The sequence below is a fragment of the Canis lupus genome, chromosome 13, assembly GCF_011100685.1.
Source record: "Canis lupus familiaris isolate Mischka breed German Shepherd chromosome 13, alternate assembly UU_Cfam_GSD_1.0, whole genome shotgun sequence".
Classification (NCBI taxonomy): domain Eukaryota; kingdom Metazoa; phylum Chordata; class Mammalia; order Carnivora; family Canidae; genus Canis; species Canis lupus.
The window spans coordinates 38,436,385-38,450,442 of NC_049234.1; the positions used below are offsets into that span (position 1 = coordinate 38,436,385).

Genomic DNA, 14,058 nt, shown 5'->3' on the forward strand with positions numbered 1-14,058 from the left:
AGGGGAGCAGAGGCAGAGGCCTGCGCTTTCTGAAAGGATCCTGTGCATGGACAGGGACCGGGTGGGGGGGCTTCCGGAAAAGGCCTCACACATGATGGAGGGCCCACAGGGACAGGTGGAGGCAGAGGCCGAGGGGTGTGTAAGTGATGTCACAAGGCCCAGGGTGGGCAAGGCTGTTTGCTTAGAGCAGAGGAGCAAGGCTCCATGAGCACTGAAGACGCTCTGGAAACTGGGACCAACACCCAGCTAGGATGAAAGGGGGGGGATCCCTGGGTGGCGCAGCGGTTTGGCGCCTGCCTTTGGCCCAGGGCGCGATCCTGGAGACCCGGGATCGAATCCCACGTCAGGCTCCCAGTGCATGGAGCCTGCTTCTCCCTCTGCCTGTGTCTCTGCCTCTCTCTCTCTCTCTCTGTGTGACTATCATAAAAAAAAAAAAAAAAAAAAAAAAAAAAATTTAGGATGAAAGGGGGACCTCACACGGCCCCTCTCCTGACAACACCCCTGCTTTCTAGGGGCGGGAACTTCCCACACCTGTCAGCCAGGATCAGCAGCACCCTGCCCCTCTCTGCTGCCCGGGGGGACCCCCTCTATAGCCTGATGTCCCTCTGCCTGCACACACCTACTACGCAGCCCTCCTCCTAGGGAACCCCTCCTCCAGGGAGGGAGGAGCTCAGCGAGGGGCTGTGCTGGTCACATGGCTGCCCATGTCGGGGCCCAGGTGCTGCAGGTGGCTGGGCCCCAGTCCCCATCTCCTGCTGTCCCCCGAGTGTATCTGCAGGACCCTCCCCATCTGCCTCTCTAGGCCCTGGTGCCCTTCCACAACCTCGGCCTCCTCATAGGCCTCTTCTCCCCGCGGTGCGCGGACCTGTGGCCTGCCACGCGGCAGGAGGCTGTGAGCTGCGTCTACGCCCTGCTGTACCTCCAGCTGGGCTACGAGGGTGAGCCCTGGCTAGGCAGAGATGCTGGAGGGCTGGGGGGCAGAGTCTGGGCCTTGGGGGCTGGGGAAGTACCTGCCCAGCTCCACTCTCCATCCTGCCTCTGAAGGCTTCTCCCGTGACTACCGCGATGATGTGGCTGAGCGGCTTCTCACCCTCAAGGAAGGCCTCGTGCACCCCGACTCTGCCATCCTCTTTCACACCTGCAACAGCATAGCCCAGGTACCTACGGCGGCAGCCACAAAGTTTGGGAGGGCGGCAGTGTCTGGGGCAGAGAGGGGCTCTTGGGCCGTCAGTACCGTCCTGTCACGGGCTCTGCAGGGCGCAGCGACGGGGCACATCGGCGGGTCCCATTCAGAGAACGTGGTGTGGCACCGCCTCTGACCAGCACTCCCTCCGTCTCCTGGGGCCTACCCTCTGAGGCCCGGCAGCAGGGGCACGGTCAGGAGCTCAGCCGCTGGCTCCCGGGGAGTTCCATTCGGCATCTGGAAATTGCCCTCCGGGCTTCTGGAGGCTTCCTCTCCTACAGAAGGGAGAAGGGAGCAGGTGCCCAGACAATGGGAGGCAGAGACTGACCCTGGGCGAATCCAGGTGGAGTGGCAAGTGCGTGTGTGCTTGGGGCCAGACGTGGCGGATGTCCAGCCACCGTCGTGCTCGTGGCTCCCATGTGTGGTTTGTGACCTCCTCTAGCCTGTGTGCTGCTTCTCCACTTTAACCAGCACTCGCTCTGCTGTGCTGAGGACGAGGATGGGTGTCCAGCCCGTGGCTGGGCTGTTGGGGCAGGACGGCTGCCCTCTGCCCTTGACTCTGTGGTCTGGAGCGCTCCAGAGCAGCTCCCCGCCCCAACTGGTCGGGAGGGGCCTCCTGGAGGCTCTCTGACCGGAGGTGGCCGCCTGGGGACCATCCTCCAGGGGCCAGTGTGGGCGCCCTGGACAGGGCAGGGAAGGCTGGAGGAGGGGCAGAAGTGGGGGCAGCCCCTGAACCCAGTGGCCCGGGTCTGTGTGGTGGGCACTGCTCCCCATCCTCCCACTCTTCTGACACAACCATCCTTCTAGATTATTGCGAAGCGCCTCCCCCCGGAGCAGCTCATCAGCCTCTTGCTGACCATGTTTGAGGGCCTGGGAGACCCCGACAGGAACTGTTCTCGAGCCGCCACGGTCATGGTCAACTGCCTGCTGAAGGAGCGCGGCAACATGCTCCAGGAGAAGGTGGGGGCGGGGCCTGCTGGGGTCCTCCTGCCCCTTTGCACCCCCCTCTGCCCCTGCTGCCCCTGCTCCCGTGCTCTGGGTGGCACACACACTGCTCGGCCCCCTTGCTCTGCGAAAAGGACAGAATTTGGCACAAGTAACTGCGGAGAAACTGAGGGGGAGGGAAGGGGAAGGTAGATGCAGGGGTAAGGTGTAGGGAGCCCTGCAGCGAGTGGGCACTGGCTGGGCACTCTGCTCCAGCAGCCGGATAGTCCTGCAGCCTGCTGGCCCAGAGAGGCCGTGCCCAGGACGCTCAGGTGCCACTTGTTCCTTGCTGCCTGCATGTTCACCCTGTCACCCCTGTGCCCTCTTGGTGGGAGGCTGTCCATGTGGTTGTTCCCAAGTGTGCACTGGCAGCAGCTCTGGGTCTGTGCATGTGGCCGGACAGCTGACATGCGTGTGCCTGCACTACAGGGCCTGTAGCTCTGCAGGCCCCAGGGGTCCGGGGACTGCTGGAACGCCTGCCCTGTGACCCCCTGAGAGGCAGACCTGTTTGCCTGGAAAGCATCCAAGCAGAGGAGTGAACTTGTCCTAAGTACACAGCCCTGGGAGGCCCCCCAGAGGTGCAGGAGCAGAGCATCCCACCAGCACCTGAGCCTCCGGTCCCACAGGCCGACCCCCCACAGGCTGTCACCACCTCCCAGCAGTACAGAGCTCGGCCTGGTTTGCACCTTACAATGAAATCACACCATCCGTGCCCTTGTGCGGCCTCTCCCAGTGCTCAGGTCACACAGTCCATCACACACCACTCCTTCCTGCGGGGCATCGTGTTCACTCACCCGCCAGCCTCCGTGGACATGGGGCAAGCTGCCAGAGTCCAGGTCCTTTGGACACGAGGGTGCATTTCTATTGGGGACATACTGGTGGAAGGGCTGGGGCCTGCGAGAGAGGCCCCCGTGTGGCTGTCCCAGGTGGCGCTGCAGGCAGGGGACCACTCCCCTCTCTCCGGCAGCGGTAGGGTCTGGTGTGCCACGTCATTGCCATGCTTTCTGCTGGGTGTGAGAGTCCAGTTGGTGTTCCTCTGGTAGCTTATGTAGTTTGTACGTGTTGCTGGCTACTCGGCCGTCCTTTGTGAAGACACCAGTGTCCTCGTTTTTTTTCTGGATTGTCTGTGCTTTTCTTAGTGATGTGTGGAAGTCCTGTATATCCTGGATAGTTCTCTGCTGGAGGCGCGCACGTGCACGCACACGCATGAGTATGTATATATCACAAATACCTTCTCAGGGAGGAATGAGCAGGAATTTCCTGACAGGGAAGATGGAAGAGCATTGGGAAGGGCCATGTAGGAAGGGAACTATGTCTGGTGACCCCTGGAAAGGGAAGGGCACTGAGCAAAGGGCTGCGGCGGGTGTGGAGGTATCGGGTGGGAGGCATCGGCGGTCTGGACTTGGGGGGAGAGGTGTGGCAGGGGGAAGGGGACACAGGATTGGCCGGGTGAAGGTTTGGATTTTATTGTTGCATTCAGTGGGGCTCCCCAGGTTGGACTTGAATTGTAGCAAGTGCCCGGTGGCTCTGTGAGTGAAGGGGGTGGACCCGGCTGGAGGCAGTGGGCATGGTGGTCCCGGTGTGTGGATGTAGAGGCCGCACGGTGTTCACTTGTTCATCCCATGGTGTTGCAAGTGATGCTGGGAACATGGGTATACAGGTGTCTCTCCGTGATCTTGCTTTCTGTTCTTTGGGTAAATATCTGGCATGGAATTTCTGGTGATACGGTAATTCTGTTTTTACCATTTGAGGACCTGCCGTACTGCTTTGCACGGTGGCTGCACTAGTTTGCACTCCCACCAACGGTGCACACGGGTTCCAGTTTCTCCACATCTCTGCCAACACGTGTTATCTGTTTTTCTTTTTTTTTCTAGTGGCCATCCTGCCGGGTGTGAGATGGTACTTCCTAATGATTTTGACTTCATTTCCCTCACAATTAGTGATGGTGGGCATCTTTTGATGTGCTTGTTGGTCATTTGTACATTTTCTTTGGAGATAAATCTGTTCGTGTCCTTTGCCCATTTTAAAATCCTGTTGTTTAATTTTTGTTGTTGTTGGGTTGTAGTTCTTTCTATATTCTGGATATTAGCATGGTATCAGATGTATGATTTACAGGTGTTTTTTCCCTAAGTTCCCAGGTTGCCTCTTCACTCTGTTGATTGTGTCCTTTGATGCATAAAAGTTTTGTTTGTCTGTTTTTTAAGAAAGCTCTACACCCAATGAGGGGCTTGAACTTGTGACCCTGAGATCAGGAATCGCATGCTCTACCAACGAGTTGCCCTGTGTACACCGAAGTCTTTGAGTTTGCTATAGTCCTGTATTTTTCTTTTATCTTTTTCCTTTTTTTTTTTTTTTTTTTTTTTGAAGATTTTGTTTGAGAGAGAGCATAAGCAGGGGGAGGGGCAGAGGCAGAAGCCGACTCCTCCCTGAGCAGGGATCCCAGACCCTGGGATCATGACCTGAGCTGAAGACAGACGCTCACCCGACTGAGCTGCTCAGGTGCCACTGTATTTTTGCTTTTGTTGCCTGTTCTTTTATAGCCGGGAAATTATTGCCAAATTCAATGTCATGAAGCTTTTTCCTGTTTTTTTTGCTCTAGGAGTTTTATAGCTTTGGGTCCCACCCACTTGTGATAGATCCAGGCTCCTCTCCACAGGCCCAACGTACTGAGCTGGTGGGTGGGTGTTCAGGGTGCTGCTTTTTGCACAGCATCCTTTCCAGCTCAGGCTCACAGACATGGCACTCCGCACACTTCCCCCAGGGGACTGCATTGCTGACCCAGGTTCACACTTTGAGCGTGTCTGTCTCATGTGTGACGTGGCACGCTGGCATCTTGTACCCACAGATGCCTTGGTGGGCTGTCATTTTCCTTCCTGTCCTGACAGACCTTGGCAGGGGTCCTCTTAGACACATCAGGTCGCTGTTAGACTCTAAATTTCTCTGACATCAAATCAGAAAATGTGGTCCTAGCAAGTGACATGTGACTGGACTGAGCCCTCGACCCCTACAGGCAGCGATCCTCAAATAGAGCACGTTGTAAAACTGAGCAGAGAGGGCGAGACAGGAAGCCACACTGCAGGCTTCTAGCCTCAGCGGTGTCAGAAGTAGGAGCAGGGCCTCTTGGGTTGGAGGGAAGCTGCAGGGAAGCCAAGGAAACGGGACACAGTGGAGTCAAAACGTGCCTACTGCCGTGCAGCATTGCGGCAGGCTCACCCGGGGCCCAGCAGCTCCGCTCCGAGGCCTGTGCCCAGAAGCGGAGACACGTCCACACAAAGACCTGGATGTAGACACTCGCAGCAGCAGCAACCATAATGGCCGAAGAAGGGACACAACGCAAATGCCTGTCGATTAATGAACAGATAAATGAAACGAGTCGTATCCTTGCAAAGAAGTATCATCCAGCAGCCGAGAGCAGGGAAGCACCGACACACCTACATATGGATGAACCTTGCAAACGTGGTGCACAATGAAAGAAACAAGTCACCAAAGGCCACACAGTGTGTGAGTCCGTTCGTGTGGTGAGTCTATGGGGCCGGAAGGGGGGCCAGGGGCTCCGGAGGGGTGGCCGATGAAGATGAGGCTGCTTTTGGGGGTGATGCTGCACAACCCTGGGAACACACTGGAGACCACTGACTCGCACGCCTACATGGGCCAACCCTGTGGCGGGGAGTCCTGCTTCCACGAAGCCTCAGTGAAGGGACCACGAGGCAAGAGACCATAAGGGGCTGCTGCCAGGAGGACAGGCCTTGGGCGGGTAAAGGTGAGCCTGGAACAATCCAGAAGGTGCAGGGCATGCAGGCTGAGCCCCACATGGTGGGCCGTCGGAATGCAGACCCTACCCTGGGCCCCGCCGGTCAGGGAAGCGGGACGTTGGCACGGCCCCAGGCCGAGCGCCCTCTGCAGCCAAGCTCCGGGACCTGCTGCCATGCTCACCGACCGCACTCGCCAGGGCCTGCTCGCTGCTTCGTGAAATACGCCGGAGCAAGGAAAAGGGTAGAGAAGATGGACAACACCACTGAAACGATTAGAAACACCTCTGACAAGACAAGTCAGGAGAAAGAGCCACTGTTCCCAAAAGGAAAATGCAAAGTGAGCAAAGGACAAGAAGCAACTTGCTCAGGGTGCCGGCGAGCCTGTCCTGTGGGGACAGGCTGCTGCGGGGACGCGGGCTCCGCACCTGAGCGCAGGGCCTGGGGGAGCCAAGGGGACTCACAGCCACAAGGGCCACCAGGTGCACGTGGAGGCGCACATCCAGCCCGCATGTCCTCGCTGCCGGGGCACCCCAGGCCAGTTTAGAGGATGCGGTGCTCTGTGGCAGGCCTGCGGCAGCCGTGTAACAACAAGGCACAGGGCATGCAGGGGAACAGGTCCAGGTCAGCAGGAGCAGGACTCTGGCGCCGGGGTGCTATGCTTCAGCAGCCGGGGGATCAGCCCCCTGTCCCAACTCCAAAGTTGTAGAAGACAAGTGTCCTGGTGTCCCCCTGTCCCGGTGCCGCCCACGCCCTCCCCAGCCGAGATCCACAGCCCTTGTCCCCCACACGTGAGATGCGCTACCGCATGAGCAGGCGTGGGCTTGGCCTGGAACGTTCCCTCATCAGAGCTGTGCCCTGCCCTTGCTCCTCCTGCTCCCCCCCACCTCTCAGGTGGGGTCCTCGGCCAGCGCTGCCCTGTCCAGGGGACCGTGTCTCGTCAGCTGTCCTCCCTGCTGTGCAGCCTCGGCAGTAGGGGCTCCCCGTGCTGGCCAGAATCCCTTGCCGTGGGCCCAGGGCCTGTAGCGATGAGGCGGTGCCCACAAGGGGGCCTGCCTGCCGTGCTGGGCCAGTGGGCCCCCGACTGGCTGTGGAGCCAGGCCCTTGGCTTGGGTGGGCCAGGAGGGGCACCGGCTGCCTGCAGCTCCGCTCTGTCTGCCCCCTCCTGATGGCCCCTGGCTTCTGGGACTGTCCAAGGACCTGCGTCCCCTTCCCTGCGCTCCCTGTCCTGGGGTGGTGCGCATCGCTCGCCTGGCGAAGGGCGTCCGTGTCCGGGCAGCAGGTGGCTGTGTGTTGCCCTTCCTGGCGGAAAGGGCCCGGCAGGCGCGGTTGGGCCTCCATATGCACCCCGAAGCCGCCTCCTGTGCGCCCCAGGCCCCTGTGCTCTGCTGGTGCTGGAAGGGCTCCCAGTGCGTGCGTGTGCGTGTGCCCAGCCTGACCTGTGTGGCTCCCCGCCCTCAGGTGCCTGAGATCGTGAGCGTGCTTCGCTCCAAGCTGCAGGAGACGCGAGAGGAGTACATCCTGCAGGCCGCCCAGCACAGCGTGCACCTCCTGGCGTCCCAGCACTGCGCCGCGGTGGTCACCAGCCTCCTGGGAAGCCCCCTGCCCTTTGACAGGTATCTGGCACCTGCGGGCTGCGCGGGGTCTGCCTGCTCCCAGCCCTTCCTGCACTGTGTCCCAGCTTGGCCCCTGCGGGGCACCTGCCACCATCTGGAGCAACCCGTCCTCGAGCTGGAAGGGTCCCCCCACCTGAGGCCCGTGCCCTGGCCTTTGCTGTCCGCCTATTGGGAGGGGCCCCGAGCTGCGTGCTCCCCCGGCCCCGGCCCCGCCGTCGGTGCCTCTGCTTGTGCGCGCACCTCTCCTTGACTTGTGTCCGCTCTGCTTGTGCAGACTCCCGTGCGGGGCGTCCTCAGCCCTCGGTGCCTCTCCGTCCTGCCCCTGCGGCCTTTCTTTGTCCGCCTGTCCTTCCGGCGTGAAGGCCACGTCGTGCCTCTGCCGTGGCGAGGCGAGCGTCCAGCCCCATCTGGGACTTCTGTCTCCCCTCTTTCTTCTGGATCCTCATTCTTGTCTCTTTCTAGCTTGACACGACCTTTTTTAGGAGTTTGTTTTCCCCAAAATGAGTTCTGAAGTCCTGTGCGGTTTCTGGTCTTCCAGCAGCTGCCCCGAGAGGGACCCATGCACACAGAGCCTAGCTGTGTGCTGGGCCTCTGTACGTGGGGCCCCCTCCGCACCCGCATTGACCGGGAGGGTCTGGTGGTGGCCGCCAGCTCTCCGGGCCGTGGCCGCGCCTCCCACGCTTGGCTCTTCATGCTTTGGCTTCTCTGTTCGTGGAGGCCGTGCAGGCGGGCCACGGCCCGTGCCTGTGCCCCAAGCTCCAAACCCAGAAATGTCACTGCTGCCCGACGGCTGTCCCCAGACACGTGTTGTGCTCGGTCTTAAGCTCCGATGACACAATCCACGTAAACACAGTCATGGGGCGTTTCTTTCTGCCCCCTTTACGTGGCCCTGCCTGTTGTTGGGCCGTATGGCTCATTCCTGCGCTGTGACGCCAGGGCAGCCCTGGCCAGGTCCGGCCCACCACATGTGCACAACCTGTGAGCTCAGGGTGGGTTGGTTTTTTTCTTAAGATTTTATTTATTCTTGAGACACAGAGAGGCAGAGACCCAGGCAGGAGGAGAAGCAGGCTCCCTGCGGGGAGCCCGATGCAGGACTCGATCCCGGGACCCAGGGTCACACCCTGAGCCGGAGGCAGATGCTCAATCCCTGAGCCACCCTGGGATCCCCTCCAGGGTGGGTTTTAATCTCACAAGTAGCTGGCAAAGAAAGCCAGAGGCTAGTTCATGACTGTGAAAATCACTTGAAATTAAAATTTGTCCAGAAGCAAAGTTATCGGAACACGACATGGCCCTTCGCTGCCGCGTGGGTGCCGTGGGTGTTTGGTCAACAAGGCCGCGTGCCGAGAGTGAGCTGTTCCCTGCCCTGGGTGCAGGTGCAGGCTCCCCAGTGTCCCCGCCCCCACGCGGCACGGCTCGCCTCCTGGTGGGCACGCGCATTGTCCCTCGTGGTGGCATCTGGGCCTCCATCCCTTCCGCCTGCAGCCCATCTTCCGGCATTTCCTCGGAGAGGGTGTGCAGACTCTCCTTTTGGGATCTGAAGGTGCGTTCACCTGGCGGGAATCGAGCTCGGCGAGGGTTCAGTGTGCGGGAGGAGGCACATCCCACCACCCTGCCAGGCGGCCGTGGCCTTGCTGCCCCCCGTGCTGAGCACTGTCCATCCTCTGCTTCGGGGACGCCCGCTGTCCCGTCTCTGCTCAGCCCTGGGGCACTTCTCCCGCCGCCGGCCCATGGTCGTGAGTGGAGGCGGCCCCCACGCCTCCCGCCCGCGTCCTGTCCCGTGCCGCCTGCGGGGCTATGGCTGCCCTCTCAGCCGCGTCTCGGGGCTCGGGGTTCGTTGCTGCGAGCTCGAGCTCAGCTTGCCATCTGTTTGCAGACCCCCGGGCCGAGGCTGGGGTCCCCCCCCGCAGCGGGGGAGGTCTGGCGGCGCGTCTGGGGCCCGGGGGTGACCGTCCTTCCGTCCTGCTGCAGCCACACCTGCACCCTGTGGCGGGCGCTGGCCGTGGAGCCCAGCCTCACTACCCAGGTCCTGGGGCTGCTCCTGGAGAAGCTGAGCAAGGACGTCCCGTTCAAGGAGACCCGGGCCTTCCTTCTGAGCAGCTCTCCGGGCCGCGTGGCCACACTGCTGCCCCTTGCGGTGAGTGGGGCCCCGGGGCTGCCTGCCTGGCCTGCTCCCTGCTCCCGGAGGCCGGGGAGGGGCCGTGGGGCCGCTGGCGGGAGGACCCACAGGTGGCCTGGGTGCCCCCCTCGGGCACCTGGCAGCCGGGGGGGGGGGTAAGCCTGGCTCGTAAAGGCCTCGCAGCTGTTGGCCCCAAGGGAAGCCCCCATCCCGCGGGAAGGCGAGGCCACGGCGATGGCACAGCAGCTGCCAGAGCTGCTTCCCCCTTTTTGCTGCTGTGGAATCAAGAGCAGATGGTCGGGGGCCTGTCCCGAGGGGGACCACCCTGCCCCCGCGCCTGCCAGGGGCCCAGCGGGGCCGCGGCTTCCCTGTGCGGCGTTCCCCCCACCCCCACCCCTCCCCGCCCCCGGGAGCCAGATCTCCGCGCAAGTGGGGTGCCCCAGGGCGCTTCGAGTTTCAGGCGAGTTGGGGGCGGGCCGGCCTTCAGCATGCGGCCTCGAGAGGGTCCCGAGGGTCCCGCAGAGCCCAGCCTGACGTGCCCCCCACCGCCCCCAGGCCACGTGCGCACTGTGCGAGGTCATGAGCGCGCCGGCGTCTGGGCCCGCGGTGCTCGAGCTCTACCCGCAGCTGTTCGCGGCGCTCCTGCTGCGCATCAGCTGCACCGTGGGTGTCGCGCTGCCCCGGAACCTGCAGGCCAAGGAGAGGAAGGGTGTGGGCTCTGCTGTGGCCCCGAGGAGCCTGGAGCCCTGCAGGTAACCGGGTCCTCGCCTCCTGCCCCAGCACGGTTGCAGGAGCGTGTGCATGTGCGTGTGCGTGTGTGTGTGTGTGTGTGCGTGTGAGCACACACGTGTCTGGCTCCCTGGCCGTGAGGTACAGGACGGGAAGGCTGGGCCGGGCACTGGGGCCTTGGCTCAGCGTCTCAGGTGTGCCTGGGGAGCTGGTGCTGGCACCTCGGATCAGACGTCAGTGCTGGGGATGCAGCCTCCCTGCCTGAGCCCCTCCCGTCCTCCGGTGGGTCTGGGATGGGACCGTGGGGCGGAGGCAGCTGCCAGCCTGCGGGGTGGCCTGTGGGGGTGGCACGGAACACTCAGCTGTGCCACCTTCACAAGATGAAGGGGAGGGCTTGGGGTGTGGGTGGGGCCTGGGGCTCCTGGTCCCTGCCCCGTGTACACCCCATGGGGCGCTGTCCTCGGGCGCACTGCGCCTCCCAGGTCAGACCCCGCTGGCCGCAGAGGCAGCCCCCTCCCCCTCAGCTCTGCTAGGGCTTTGGGATTCTCTCTGTGGGGCCGTAGGGCCGTGGGGCGGGAGACTAGGACGGCAGGTGCAGCTGCCTGCTGGGAGCGCTCAGCAGCCCAGCGTCGGCCCCGTGGCGGCAGGGCCTCTGAACAACTACAGGGCCACGAGGCCACTGGAGCCCGAGGGAACCCCTGGGGGGACAGGAACACGTCAGCCCGCCTTCCCCGGGGCTGCTCCATCACAGGAACCTCGGCCACTCAGGGAGGGGCCATGTGCCAGCGGCTGCCGGGTTGTGCCCGGAGCGGGCAGTAAGGGACTGGTGAAGACCCCTCTGGACCAGCCCTGGCCTGGCACGCGGGGACCGCACTCCATGGCCTGTGAGCTCTGGGGCCTGTGGGTCCCGAGCCCCCTGGGGCCCCGGGCCAGGGTAGGTGCAGAGCCAGCTCCAGGCAGGGGCCCATGGGTTAGGCATGCAGACCGCTCTCCCAGCCACGCCCGGTACGGGTCTGGACAGCAGGTGGACAGGCTGGGAGGCGCCCTTCCCCAACTGCATGTGCCTCAGCCAAGGCTGCGCCTTGCAGGACTCGTGGTGGTGGCTCAAGGGGTGCCCTCCGCAGCCACCTGGGTCAGAGGACGAGCACCCGCCCCCTGCAGCCCGGCAGGAGCCTACTGGAGGATCCGTCCCCCTGGCTGTTGCCCGAGTCATGGGCAAGTGCGCTGCCCTGGGTGGGTGTCCACCTTTGGGCCAGGGGCTCCCAGGGGCACATGCCTGCTGGCCAGGGCAGGGCCTGAGCGCCAGGTAGCCGCTCGCCGGGGAGGGGTGCTCCTGCGCTGTTCTGAGAGCAGGGGAACACTGCTTGGGCTCCGGCTCTGGTACGAGGCCCTGCAGGTGCCAGACGCATGACTGCGCCCCCCTACACCCAGGATGGGGGCCCTGCCCCTGCTGCCTGCCTGCCACCGACCGCCCCGAGCTGGGCACGAGGCCGTTGCTCAACCCCAGGCGGCCCCAGCCCCTCCTGCCAGGGACACGTGACAGCCAAGCGCCGCAGGGCCAAGCCGCAGGCGCAGCCACCCCTGCCATCCCACCCGGGGCTGAGCTTGTAGTCGCTGCAGCTCCGGCCACAGCCTGGCCTCGGCAGGGAAGGGTCCCTGCCACCATGGAGCCCCACCTGCCATCCCTTCCCCGGGTCCAGGCTCCCCCGGGTGGGCTGCACATGGGTGCCTTCTGCGGTACAGGAACTGGCTGCGCGGGGCCAGTTCTCGGGTCCCTGGCGGACCCTGCTCCACGCAGCCCACTGACCTCGGGTCCCCTCTGCCGCTCGTCCAAGGGCCCCGCATGAGACTCTGACCTTTTTTTTTTTTTTTTAATTTTTATTTATGATAGTCACAGAGAGAGAGAGGCAGAGACATAGGCAGAGAGAGAAACAGGCTCCACGCACCAGGAACCCGATGTGGGATTCGATCCCGGGTCTCCAGGATCGCGCCCTGGGCCAAAGGCAGGCGCCAAACCGCTGCGCCACCCAGGGATCCCGACCTGACTTTAGTTTCACTTTTAATAACTGTCTCTTTTTTTCATTTCTTAATTAAATGAAGGTTTTCAAGGCAAGAAAAAACCCTGAAGGCTGTTACCCTAATGGTGCTGGAGGGCTTGGGGACGCTGCCTGCAGAGCCCCCACCTGCCCGTCACAGGGACGGGTGGCCACAAGCACTAACAGCCTCCCTGAGCCGAGGGTCCAGAGCACCCTCGAGGTGCCCAGCGGAGGGGAGGGCCCAGGGGCCTCCCTGGAGGGTGCTGCTGGCAGGGCCCAGGCCCCGCAGCCTGGGGACATCTCTCCCAAGAGCAGGAGTCTGTGCAGGGGTGTGGGGCACCAAGGTGAGCGGCGCTCCAGGCCCCCCGCCCCCAGATCCATCTCCGTGTGTCCCACAGCTCCGCAGCCGATGCTTTGCAGGCCATGCTGCTTCGGGGAGGCAATGAGGACGTGGTGCAGCGCATGGAGCTGGAGGGAGGCTGGCAGCTGCTCAGGACGTCGGCGGGGCATGAGGAGGGGGTCACCCGGCTGGCCAGGTTCTGTGCAGGCTACCCCAGGGGAACGTGGGAGCCAGTGGGCCCAGTGGGAACCGCCCCCCCTGGATGGCCCTGGCTTCCGGCAGGCCTCCCATGGAGCAGGATGGGGAGGCAGGAGCCCGAGGCCCCGGCACTCATGCTGGGGCCCCCTCCCTAGCGCCATGGCCAAGTTTGCCGGCCCCCGGCTGCCCCTGGTGATGAAGGCGCTGGTGTGCACACAGAGCAGCGTGTACGAAATCCAGCGGGTGACCTCCACGAGCTTCCTGGCCGAGGTAGGAGCCGCCTGCTCCGGGGGGCCCGGGGGCGCCCTGCCCCGCTCCTGCTCGGTACTGCTGGGCGCAGGGCCCATCAGGCCAGGCCCAGGGACAGGAGGCCTGAGCTGGGCAGTCTCTGGGGCCCTCGGGGGGGGGCGGGCAGCCGGCCAGGGCCCCAAGCCTCCCTGGTCGCTGCTCCGTGGCTGACGCTGCCAAAACCTGCCCCGAGGGTGGCGGGGTCAGGACCTTGGAGGGAACAGGCCGAGGCCTGTCCGCTCCTCACAGCAAGCCTGGCCGGGGGCACCCAGCGGTGCAGTGGTGAGAAGTGGGCACTGCCCCCGGGAGGTGGCCTGGATGGGGTGGGGGGAGAGGGGGCGCAGGTGCTCACAGCGGGTCCGCCTCCAGCTGCTCAACAGCAACGTGGTCAACGACCTCATGCTCCTGGAGTCACTGCTGGACAACCTGGCGGCCCGGCAGAAGGACACCTGTGCCAGCGTGCGGCGGCTGGTGCTGCGAGGCCTGGCCAACGTGGCCTCTGGCTCCCCAGATAAGGTGAGTGGGTGCGGGAGGGAGAGCGGGGTGGGGGCCGGCCACCCCATGCCCTACAGCTGAGTGCGGGGCTTCCCCAGGTGCGGGCACACGGCCCCCAGCTCCTGACGGCCGTCATTGGCGGCCTGGACGACAGGGATGACCCTCACAGCCTGGTGGCCCTGGAGGCCATGGTGGGCCTGGCGAGGCTGCTGGACCTGGTAGAGCCCCAGGACCTGCACCCAGTGCTGCTGCACGTCGCCATCCGGATCCGACCCTTCTTCGACAGTGTAGGCGGGGCGTGGGGACTCCCCCCCCCCCCCCCAG

General features: G+C 63.6%; 1 protein-coding gene across 12 annotated transcripts in view; it reads left to right on the forward strand.

Annotated features, from left to right (window-relative positions):
- Nucleotides 1-14,058, forward strand: part of MROH1 (maestro heat like repeat family member 1) — a 67,745-nt gene that overhangs the window by 52,097 nt on the left and 1,590 nt on the right. For 8 of the 12 annotated variants that reach the window (XR_005368924.1, XM_038555803.1, XM_038555806.1 and 5 more), the window contains 10 exons: nt 803-938; nt 1,045-1,157; nt 1,991-2,143; nt 7,378-7,532; nt 9,501-9,666; nt 10,204-10,400; nt 12,812-12,949; nt 13,107-13,221; nt 13,609-13,755; nt 13,833-14,021. Coding sequence is in view for 11 of the 12 variants with exons in the window: in XM_038555803.1 (XP_038411731.1) it covers nt 803-938; nt 1,045-1,157; nt 1,991-2,143; nt 7,378-7,532; nt 9,501-9,666; nt 10,204-10,400; nt 12,812-12,949; nt 13,107-13,221; nt 13,609-13,755; nt 13,833-14,021 (1,509 nt within the window). In the remaining variant the exon portion in view is untranslated. Of the gene's footprint in view, nt 1-802; nt 939-1,044; nt 1,158-1,256; nt 1,515-1,990; nt 2,144-5,363; nt 5,675-7,377; nt 7,533-9,500; nt 9,667-10,203; nt 10,401-12,811; nt 12,950-13,106; nt 13,222-13,608; nt 13,756-13,832; nt 14,022-14,058 lie in introns of those variants that run through there. The other 4 variants (XM_038555808.1, XM_038555811.1, XM_038555812.1 and 1 more) reach the window with 4 other exon arrangements.